The 12,324-nt window shown below is 45.6% G+C and overlaps 1 protein-coding gene across 1 annotated transcript in view; it reads left to right on the top strand.

Annotated features, from left to right (window-relative positions):
• The window catches only part of MYH9 (myosin heavy chain 9), a 318,178-nt gene that overhangs the window by 277,329 nt on the left and 28,525 nt on the right, over positions 1 to 12,324 (top strand). Inside the window, exons 38-40 of the mRNA XM_085601113.1 lie at positions 8,406 to 8,614; positions 9,066 to 9,174; positions 9,792 to 9,964. Of these exons, the coding sequence (XP_085457239.1) occupies positions 8,406 to 8,614; positions 9,066 to 9,174; positions 9,792 to 9,964 (491 nt within the window). The remainder of the gene's footprint in view (positions 1 to 8,405; positions 8,615 to 9,065; positions 9,175 to 9,791; positions 9,965 to 12,324) is intronic.

Raw genomic sequence — 12,324 nt, forward strand, 5'->3', positions numbered from 1 at the left:
TGAGCTTGTCAATGATTTGCAGTAAAGCCACTACAGCATCTGGAGGTAATTTGTATTGTCGCATTCGTGGTAATACCACTCCTGCTTTGAGTGTGACTCGATATGGTGTAATGTGCATACAACCTACATCAGTGGGGCCTTGCGCCCATAAGTGTGCAGGTAGATTCTGTAACCGGTGATCCATGTCTCTAGACACGTAGTGACCTTTAAAGTCACGCAAAAATAGTCGTACTCCGTCCGGAGAACAACATATTATAGCTCCTAGAGCTTTCAATGTTTTTATACCCAACAAGTTTTCTGGACATGATTTCGTAAGCAATAGATCTGTAGTCCGTGTTAATGGACCAACTGTAAATGCAAGTGGTTGCAATACTTCGTTAATAGTGGGCTTTCCTGAAAAACCAAGGGAAATATTTTGTGAGCCTGAGAGGGGTGCCCCTGGAACTTCATCGTGACTTATAGTTCTGCTTGCCCCTGTATCAAGTAGAAACTTTCTGTCTTTCCCTAATACTTGACTCTGTACATAAGGACCCTCTTGATCTATAGGAACCTCAATAAGGGGTAAGCCAACTTCCCTCTCTAGGCTATTTCATGTGTATCGCTGATACTCTGGATAGTCATTTTGTGCATACTGGTACATCTGTTGTGTCGTATTTTGTGTTGCGGCAATAGGCTGTGGTACCGCTATGGTCTGTTGTGCAGCTTGCATAGGCTGTACATTCTGAGGTGCTTGTTGTTGGATCTGATCCTGTCTAGGCGGACGTGGTCTCTCCTTGGTTTTACCCGTAGAGATATTATGTTTCAGAACTGCACAATCGTTTATATAATGACCTGGCTGTTTACAATAGTTGCATGTCCCTTTAACGGGAACCGCTGAATTACTGGACTGTGTCGCACCCTTTTTATGACCGTCAGCTGGAACTGACTGAGCGACAAGCATTTTCATTTTCGTGTCTTTCATACGCCTTGTTTCGTGTTCTTGTTCTTCTCTAATTCTATTCTGGTGATACTGTAACATTTGTGAAGGAGTGTTAGCTTGCCAAGTGCTCTCGACTTTCAATACTCTGTTTTTAACCTGCGGCAGAGAATTCTCGACTAGTTTTGTTACAAAAAGATGTGGATATGACTCACTATTTGCTTTCAGGCCGCTATTAATACCAAAACATTTTTCAAATCGGGAATAAAAATCACTGGTGTCTTCCTCAGGTTTCTGTTTGCAAGCTGAGATTGCTCCCCAATCTTCCTTTTTCGTAGTTAATAAACGTGGCAATACCTGCACTAATAATCCCGGCAATGCTTTAGTTTTGTCTCCAAGCCCTACGCCTGCAGTTCTGTTATTTTCTTCAGTTTCTAATGCGGTCCAATCAATCTTTTGGTCTCCCACCTCCCATTCTTTTTCCTTGAGTTTCTCATAAATACCAGCAGGCAATAATACTTTCAATATTTTCATAATGTCAGGATAGGTATAATCACCCATGAGTAACATGTCCTTTAGTTCACGGTGGAAACCTGCTGGATCTTTGTCATGGCTGGGCACTAATTTTTTCATTTCCAATAGTTCTATTTTGGTTATGGGCGTGTACACAAACACGCGTCTAAACGTATTGTCATCATTCCTGACTGGGTGTACTTCGCGTAAGGGATTCTGTCTGTCTATGTAATACGGGTTTCTCTCCATGGAAGGAGCTGGATCATGTTCTGGGCACAAAAAGGCACTATATCTATGTCTGTATTCTAGAATTACTTTAATTAGATTGGTACCTAAACCTCTCCATTTATTCATGAGTAGTTCTATCAATATATCAGGTAGGGGACCAGGATCGGAGTGTTGGCCTTTATATAATATAAGGAGATATTGTATCATGTATATACTAGCTAAACGCTGTTCGTCTGGGGCGAGATTCAGAAACGTGTGTGCTAGCGCATCATCACTATATTTTTCAGAGCTGTCAGCCCATTGTACTGCTGACCTGGCTAATTCTTGTTCATCCATAGAATCGAGCACATGATACCCCCTTCGTTCTCGAAGTAATTTATCGGTAGCCTGGAATAAGTGTTCAGGGGTCCTTGGATTTGTAATAACTGTTTGAAAAATCCTGTTACATTCTGGACGTATCGGATGTATTGTTTTATTAAAGGATCTTCCTTTTCCTACATAAGCTATCGTTTGTCTAGCTGGTAATTCAAATTGTCCTGTGTTCATTTCTGACTGTTCCTCCTCCTTCCTCTGATTCAGTTTTATCTGCTTCTACTCTGTTTTCATGTATTCGTTCTACTTCTTTTCTGATCCTTCGGCACATGGCTTCTATACACTTCTGTTTATCATGTCTCCCGTCTGTTATATTCTGACCCCATCTGGTAAGTGCTTGCATTTCCTCCGAATCTACCTCAGGCCTATCTCTATTTCTGATCAAACAGTTTATAAAAAAACGTAACAGTAATTTTTGTATGTCTACTTTCTGGTATTCCATGGCTTCGACAATACTTTCAGGACCTTGCCCTGATTGGATAAAGCGGTATATTTTGTCTAGATGTTCAACCATTCCTGGTAACGTCATTAAATAGTTTGCAGCTCGTCGCAAACGTACTGAAGACAGCAACATTCTGTCGTGTTTTCCTGGCACTGGATCATATCTACAATCGGAAAGAGGCTCGTTTAATATATTGTCTGATATTCTTTGGGGTGTACGTCGATATGCTAAATCTCTATAAGTTAATCTAGTTGTTGGCGGTGGCGTGGAAAAACCTCCTGTCGCACCCCCTGAGGTGCCAAGTCCAAAAGGATTTGTTGGGTGCAGGGTAGAGAGTGTGGGTGCAGGAAGGACTGTGGAAACAGATGGAATTGTTAGAACTTGAGTAGGAGTTTGTTGCTGCAGAGGTGAGTGCAGCTGGTTTTGGGGTTGAGTGTCGTTAACGGGTGGTGTGCGTGGCTGCACACCATTAGCATATTCGGGGGCTGCATCGTCTAAATAGGAAGAAAGGAAAATGTCTTTTGCGGTCTTGGGATGTACTTTAATCGGGAGTAACGGAGGTGGCAGATCTTCTTGTATCTCCAAAGTGGCTTTAGGCAAACCCTCGGCCAGAAGAGGATACATACCATTCATAAGAGTGTTTCGTTGTCTGTCTACTTGTTCTGTTTTTGCTCGGATACCTTCGCCAATTAATATGTTTTCTCGGGCCTTTTCTGAATCTTCCCTACTTTTCTCTTCCTTTCTGAGCGCTTTCTCTGTGCGCCTATGCGATTCTTTACGCCATAGTTCAATGGCATCTTTCTGTGACTGTCTGGCTTTCTCTTTCCATAACGCTTCTTCTATTCTCATGATGCAATCTGCATCCCATGTTCCAGCAGCGGGCCATCTCTGACTTTCTGCCAAATCCTTGGTGTAGTCCACCCATAGATCAAGATATAATACGGCATCTAGGCCATGTTTATGGTACATAAAGTACCCTGGAGTGTCCCTAGGTGGGATAGGAAAAGCTTCCTCGAGTATCCCTTTTCTAGTTTTTATCTGTCTTAATTTTGAAAATAACGGCATCTTGAACCTTGTTACTTAATTCTTACTCGGTTTTGAACACAATAATTACAATAAACACAATAATGAAGATCGAACAATCACTCACACCACGACATTTAAAACATATCAAAATATTTTAGAACGAACAATAATAATTAGAATAAAACTAGTTAACTGCATAATACTAAATATACTGTATATACTGCTAAACAGTACAGATACACTGCTAAAACAGTGCAGACCAGGTCTGTGTACCCAGACCCGTCTTGACCGGCACAAACTAATGTGCACGTCTAGATGCGTCCTCAGCAACGGTACTCACCGGGAAGCACGGAACGGAAGGCCTCGGAGTCTGGACTGGATTGGACTAGACCAGACTGGACTCGACTCGTGACTTAGATACTTCGGAACTTCGGAATCTGGTGGGCCTCTGTATACCTCGGATCTTGCTCTCTCAGCTAGGCTCTGGTCGGGATTCTCCGCACTCCTCACCGCCTCGTCTGGGTGTTGATCGCAGCCTCAGTCGCCCCCGTTGGCCTGAGGGAGATACAGGAAATCCTGCGGGTACGCGTAATTGTCCGTCCGGCTGTGGCAGGAGACCGGGTCTGCAACGCACCTCCGGCGCGTGGGGTGTGAGGTGTCCCTATTCGGGCGCCAATTATGTGGTAAATTTTAATTACCTAGACTTAATTTATGCGGTAAAATACAATACGAATAACTCAGTAAAAATAAGAGGCAGAATCCGTGGTATTCGAGGGTATAATAGGGAATTTATTCCTTACAAAGGAATGATGGTTCGAACCAGGCAATCTAGTTCCGTCACCACGAAGGTTCAGGAAGGGATCAGCAATACATTATTGACAGGTTAAAGTATATATAGTAATGCATTACAGTAAAGACAGATACAGGAGGCGTAACAACTGATAAGAATACACATACGTAATAGAAAAGGCGTGCTTAGAGGCGTATACTAAAAACGTCATTATGATGGTGACACAAATGGGTGGATCCATAAGAGAATCCTGCAAAGTCAGCAAAAATACATGGCAGAGATGCGCGCGCAGCCGCATGACGTGTGATTGACGTGTAACTAGAGGGTGAAGGGAACTTGACATTTAGCCCTACATGAGGAGACAGAAGTCTGGGGTGTCAGGACAACCTAGTCCTAAATCATATCTAATGTCTTATGTTTAAAGAACTATATTATCTGGAAGGAAAGGTCTTCTCGGACAGATCCTATTCTATACTGACTGCTAGTGCGTGTACAAGCGTCTTAAGTGTCTACATGAGATGTGAGGTGGCATGGGCCTACTATGGTAACGAGAGTCATGAATTACTTGCACGGAGACAGTAAGGCCGGGCCCTTTGCTCTGCAGCTAGAGGGATGTTTACCTAAGCTACTAGACAGGAATGCATTTCTTGAGGAGCGGAACAGATAACTTGAAGGCTGAATACAGTTTTGGCAGGCAACAGGCCGGGCTAAGCACCGTTAACCGCGCAGGAAGTAAGACAAAGTTCATGGATACAGATGCCGGTCCAGGCTGGAGCATTCAGAGATAGAAGCAGGAAAAGCTCGATGGCAGAATTCAGGTCCTACCTTGCCAGAGCTGGAAAACGTGAAAAGTATACCATATAAAGATGGTGGCAAGGCATACTTAGGAACGGAATATCTGGCCCATTCATGGCAGATATGAAAGAGTACATATTAACGTACACAATTGTATTTGCGTCTTCATAGCTTGAAGTGGAGGGAACATACATGTACTTGTAGCATGTACATGGAGCCGTTGGGGTCTAGATAGGGGACACAATTGACCATAAAAATTCATATTTCCTCAATATGAACTGTCTTTTTTTGGACATCAATCTAACAGCAGCTGATGGCACCCTGGTCAGCTCTCTATACACAACCTACTGACAGAAATAGACTTAAGGTTTGACAGTGCACACCCACGGACTCTCCGAAAAAAAAACAAAATCTTCCGGTAGGACAATTTCTAAGAATATGGAGAAATTGTTCTTATCTCTAAGATTTCAAAAAAGAGGCTCTAATTCTCACAGGGAAACTAAAACAAAAAAGTACCCTGTGAGTATTATAGAAAAAGCAAAGAGCACTTAATACCCCTAGAGAAGCCCTACTTGAAACTCATGAGAAGACACAACCAGATCAGATATGTCACCACGTACGACTTCATCTAATGATATGAAGAAAATAATTAACAAGAAATGGCCTATACTCTAATCTAAAACTCTCCTATGAAAAACCCATGTTTTTATTTAGAAGAAATAAAAGCTTGAAAGATATGCTTGAAAGATATGCTATCAATTGACACTTTGGAACAATCCGTCAGTGGACCTTATCCTTGTGGAACATGTGTAGTCTGCCAATTCACAGAACATACAAAAAGCCTCGATTTAGGTCTACACTCACCATGGGAACAGGTCATACACGAATTGTAATTCTGATTCAGTAGTCTACCTCACTAAGTGCCCATGTGACTTGGCCTACATAGGCATGACAAGCCGGAAGGTTAAGGTTCGGATCAGAGAACATAGAAGCACGATTAGATGCGCAGTGACTGCTACTAAACTCACAGCACACTACAGAGAGAAACAACATAGACCGATATAAGTTGGACAGTTATAGAGAAAGTGAAAGACACTGGCAACTTGCAAAGGAAACTCCTAGAAAGAGAACGCTGGGTGCATCGTTTAAAGACTTAAGAGGTTGGTTTGAAGGACTCCATCCATCTGGAGCCAACTGAACAAATGAGAATAACTGGACATCTGCCTTTCCATATTAGTCCGTATCTGGATATACAAATCTGTTTCAAAACTTAATTGTAAAGATTAGAACTACTAATTGGCTTTGATTCCATTTATATTATCCAACCTGAATATAAATCCATTATTTTAATTAGAATTCCATAGTGAGGTTTATTGGGTCTGATTTTAAGATGGATGTAATATACTCACAAAAGCACGTTCTAGCCAAGAACGTGTCACTCGAATTGCACTCCGGTGGAGAAATTAATCAAGCGAGGTTAAATTTCTGTGGTTCGTTGGTTTATTCAAGTGAATGAATTTAGTAAATTCTTTGAAAAGTATAATTTATTGACATCAATCGAGCCATAGAACTACAATTTCCCTTAAACTACAACTCCCATGAGTAGTACTAGCGCCTCACGTTAATTACGCTACGACGCCGTGACGTCCTTTCCGCATTCGAAATGGGGGCGTTACATTTCCGATTTAGTAGTTCTTCCCACGCTACCTCCTAATATTTAAACACTGATCCCCAGCGGCTCTATGCACAAGCAGAGGACCAGGACCAAGTAGGTTTGAGGGGCTGGGTGGGACTTGAATCCAAGGAAGTACAATGTGCTGCTAACCGGCACACTCAGTATTAACGGAGTATGACGAATCAAAGGATCCGCTTCCCTAGAAGTCCCTATAACTGAGGTTTCTGCATATTCTCATTTCTTTCCCCCGATCCTCCCCATTACGATGACTGCCACAGGACCACCTAAATAAGCCTACCGTTCCTATGTGAAGCGTTTTGCCTCCCTGACAAGGGTAGGCACATGAATGGATGGATATAAATGTGTGAAGTCGCTTTGTGAACCTTTACGCTTGTATAGAGTGCCTTTTTAATATATTTGATTTTCACACTTGGAATGACAGCAGCGTTCAGCTGTTTGTAGAGACTGGCACGTGGTGTTGACACTTTGGAATGTACACTTACTAGCACAGTGTTAGTATGCAAATAAAATCTCCACCACACAATGTCACATAGAATTCGTGTGTTACAGATAAAGATGTGAATGGCACAAAAGGGGATGAGACTGACGACATGGATTTGCACATAATCATGGCATTTATTATGTTTGGTCTCTACCACGCACCTAAAATGGGAACAAGCATAACAAATACTGTAATACAAATTTATTTAATTGTCTGTCTTTGTTCGTGTTCACAGATGGAGGATCACACAACAGATTAATTATCTGTTACATACACACGAAGAGCAGCTACTCTGCCTTCGATCTACTGACAGGATAGGGACTCAATCTCTGTATTCTCAGGGGGGGTAACCTTTGCCCTGAAGAAAGTCAGGACCTATACGGCCAACCCAGGACTGAAACATGTTGGCACTAGGGTCTTAGGACCATAACACTCCTATTGACCCGACTTAAGATTTTTTAATAACCCAGACAGACCCAAGAATAAAGGGGAACCAGGGGTCTGAGGTTTTTTAATCTTTAATCCCCCTGATCTTCATTTATCATAAGAGCTCCCAACACTGTGGTTAAGCCCACCCTGACCTGTAGGCGTCGTGGTGACCCGATGATGAAGCATGACACTACTAGGGTGTGTGAGGTTAATTAAATAGGTTTTGCCTTTCTCCTGTTTAGGTTGATTTAGGTGTAGCCATAGTTGCTTTTTCCCCCCTTTTTTGACAGTTAGATTTCTGTTCTACTGACGACATGCTGGTTCATTGGAGTATTTTTTTTTGTGGATGAAAAAAGTGGGCTTAAGGTTGACATATTTGGGCTCAGCCTATGTTGTCGCCCACCGAAAGTGGGGAAACTGTACAGAAGTCTAGATTTTCCAGACCTAATCAGTAGATTTATAAACAGTCTGTGAAACTCTTGAGCTTCATGCTGCAGAACTGTTACTGGAGGCAATTTGGTAATTTCTTTTTTTTTTTTTTTTTTTTTTGGGGCGGTTTCCAAAATGGCATTTTGAGCATGACGGTCTGGTGTATTTAATGTCATTGATCATGCACATCAGCAGAGAGGAGTAGGTGTTAGTGAATTTAGTGAGCGAGTGGAACTTCATGATGGAAATGGGATTACAAGTACCTTTTTTCTTTGTTTACCCCCTCAGATTGACCAGCTCAATACTGATTTGAATGCAGAGCGCAGCAATGCCCAGAAGAATGAGAATGCGCGGCAGCAAATGGAGCGCCAAAACAAGGAGTTGAAGGCCAAGCTCCAGGAGATGGAGGGGGCTGTGAAGTCAAAGTTCAAGGCTTCCATCACTGCACTGGAGGCAAAGATAGCGCAGCTCGAAGAGCAGCTGGACACTGAGACCAAGTGAGTGCCTGCTTGTACCTCATGGCACGGTGCCACTTGCCAGGCTCTTGGAAACCCTGCTGAACTCGCCAGTGTGGCTCAAACACAGGCTTGGATTGGAGGGATTATTTGTGATGGCGAAATGAGTTCACTCCAAACCATGAACAGTGAAGGGACTCAAGCCAATATAGACTAGAGCCTGGGTGGAAAATTTAGATGTGGGAGCATGGGCAAGTGTCAGAGTCCTGGAGAAGTGAAATGCTCAAAATTCGAATTTCGTTTGGATTGTGTAATGTACTTGCTCTGGTTGGATTTCTGGAGCTGGGCGTCCTAGTTTTTGTGTACAATCTAAGCAGTGGGTGTGACCATGTCTCTTTGGGCATGGTAATGTAGTTCTACCGAGTGTTTGTTTTGTGGTTTTATCAAGCGATTGCGGCTTAAGATTTATTTTCCTTCCCTCTTCTGTATGCAGAGAGCGCCAAAATGCCGGCAAGCAGGTCCGCCGAGCGGAGAAGAAGCTGAAGGAGATCCTTCTGCAAGTGGAGGACGAGCGTCGCAATGCGGAGCAATACAAGGACCAGGTAGGTGCAGCGGTTGGCGCATTCGTGGAGGCGAGCTGCCCTTGACCCTGCTTTCATTCCTGGCCATCCCACCAGTAAGGGAGTAGCTATGGAGGCAGTTGTCACCAAAACTGAAGCAGGGATCGAAGTCTGAGCACAGGGCTCTGGACATTGTCTGCCCAGTAATTCCTAAACATGTGGCGTCTGTGCGTTTACTGTCAAACGTGTGACGTCTCTGCGTTTAATGCCAGAACTGTTTTAAACCGCCAGGGCAGACCTGAGCAGACGGTACCTGCGTACTCTCTGCCCATCAGCAAGCCATCAAGTGCCCCGGTGCAAGGGAAGGTGTTTGTGCTCTGCTTGTGCTGCAGCCATGCAAAGTAGGCCGTGAGCAGACCACAAAAGCCTACCATTCATGGGACATTCCAGGGTAGATGAGGAACAGCAAGCAGGGTAACTGCGCGCACGCTCCAGCACTGACTGCCCCAGAGGTAAACGCAGATTCGACTGAACCTATATGAATATATAACACCATATTACCTTTTACAATACCAAAGGCAGGAAAGTCCACCCGCCTTCTTTAAGCGTGAAGCTACCAGTGAAGCGTCATGAACTTGTGGTGCTTTGTCGTTCTGCAGGCTGACAAGAGCAACACCCGCATGAAGCAGTTGAAGCGGCAGGTGGAGGAAGCCGAGGAGGAGGCCCAGCGAGCCAACGCCATGCGCAGGAAACTGCAGCGAGAGCTGGAGGACGCCACCGAAACGGCAGACTCCATGAACCGGGAAGTCAGCGCGCTCAAAAGCAAGTTAAGGTGAGCTGAGAGCTGCATGCACAGGCTGGGGTGCCAGCGGTTGCTGTAGCATCACTGTCTATCATCAGTGTAAGTAATCGGTTGGGGAGCCCGGGGCTACTATCCTACTATACAAGCCCAATGAGCTAAACCTTCCAGGGACTTGCTGGGCTCTTGAGTCATGCTCACCAGGCTACTGTTGGCAAAGCTCAGAACCGTGCAAATGAGTAGCTTGCATGTGCAGGTTATAATGCAACGTCTGTTTGAATTGCTAAACTCTGAGATAGATATAGATCTAGATATATAGATATACCCACCCCCTCCCCCAACACACAATCTCAACCTGGGGCTAGCTAGTCCCTTCATCCATGGATGCACATTTCTAAAATCTTGTGCTGGACTGGTTTCTGTGGACGATAACTAAAGGTATGCAGCTCATTTGTAGCGGTCTGTCGACCACAATTTGCCCATTCCTGCCATCTAGTGTTCACCCAGAACATTACACATTTTTTTCTTCCAAGTATCCTTGGTTTCATGGTGACTCGTGGCACCCCCTAAAAGACAAATTTCACCACCTTTATTCTCTGTGTTGTCTGCTCCATTACCTTTGCATCCGATGCCGGAAACAAAACGAAGCAAAACCTATCATGGCATCAAATCGAAATTAACCATTACTTACTAGCCATCCAGTCATTAAAAGTAGGGGTGGGCGGAATTTGCGTAATTGCGTTACGCAAATCTCCGCGAAACGGTAAATCGCCGAACACGCAGAAATTCCGCGAACACACGCAATTGCTTGTTCGCAATGCTTTTTTCCTGTTCACAATTGCGGTTTGCGTGCTCGGGGAGAAATATCTTGCAAACACGCATTTTGAGAACGCGAACAAGCAAAAATTTCACAATCGTGGGAAGCAGACTTTTGAGCAATTTCGCGTTCTCCGCGGAACGCGAAATTACGCAAATTCCGCGAACGGAATTTACCGCCCAGGCCTAATTAAAAGGTATATCTGATATACATCTAGCCGCAGATTCTTTAACTTAGAATATCCCCAGGTGTCAGACTGGATCCGGAATTTTTTGCAGCAGCAGCACCTCTGTGCGCCGGGGGACAACACCACACGACCCTGCCCTGACGTCCACATGCATGAAGTTAGCGAGGTCATATAAGTCCCTCCCGGCGCGCTGACATCAGTTTCTTTCTTTTCCGCGTACTACACTGATCAAGAGTGAGCGGTTCCTCTGGCCTGTTTTCAAGCCCTTTATCGACGATTCGCGTCTGGAACAGTGGGGAATGCCCTCAGGCTTTAAATCCTGTACTTCGTGGCAAATGTCCAACGGACCAGCATCTTATTTGTATGTGGTGTCTCCGTGAGCACCACGCCTCCACGGACTGCGACGCCTGCAAACACCTCAAACCGAAGTCCCAGCGGGAGCGCCGGATGAAGCTTCTTTCAGCAAGGCTGTCCGGTTGGAGTCGTCTCGTCTCCCAGCCTCTTCAACGCAGTTCCGCTGTCGATCGGCCTCTGGGGTGGGTCCGGGGCCGTTCACCACTTAAGTCGCGACGCATGTCGCCGAGGTCCTCTACCTCCCTTTCCTCTCAGGGGCACTGGTTCCCAGAACATTCTGGTCCTGCGCCCTGACAGTCTACCCCCGATATCTGACCTGTGCGGGGGCAACTCTGGCCCAAATGGAGACCTATGCCACGGCTTTGCAGGACTCCCTTGGGTCCTCTCCCGTCCCTGGGGCGTCATCTGGACCTCTGCTACTTGTGGTGTCCCCGACAGACTCGCCGGTGGGTTCGCCCCGGCGTCAAATGAGCCCGATCCCTCCGGGGACATCGAAGATGTAGTATCGTCAGGGCACGGCCCTGCTGGGTCCCCCTCTACGATCCATATGGCGTTGGGGTGCGGCCCGCCTGGGTACCCCTCTACAACCCATTGCACCCCTGCCACACCACATAGTCCCGCAGGGCTCCCTGTGGCGTTGCAGGCGGTTGCTGTTGCTCAAAGCCTTGCTTTGTGCATGCCTCAGGCTTCCAGGCAGGTGGCTGCCAGTCCGGGGTTGATGCCGGTCCGGTGCCGTAGTCTCTCCTCCCCGGCTCTACCTCCGCTTCTTTCTCCGGAGTCAGGGCCTTTTGTAGTTCAAGCTGAGTCAGCGCTGGTTCAGTGCCGGTGCGGCGCCGGAGGCTTGCCTCCCTGGATCCAGTGCCGCCACCTTCGGAAGGGGAGCTTGTCGTGTATTTGGTGCCGGACAGAGCCCACTCGGCGTTGGATAGAGTAGTCTGCGCCAGACTTGGCTCGATTGGCACCGACTGAAGTTGTGTTGGTGCGGCATTGACGCCAGGCTGAGTCTTCTCTGGAAGCGTCTGAAGAAAGTTTGGC

This window comes from Triturus cristatus, chromosome 4_2 (assembly GCF_964204655.1).
Source record: "Triturus cristatus chromosome 4_2, aTriCri1.1, whole genome shotgun sequence".
NCBI classification, from domain to species: Eukaryota; Metazoa; Chordata; class Amphibia; order Caudata; family Salamandridae; genus Triturus; species Triturus cristatus.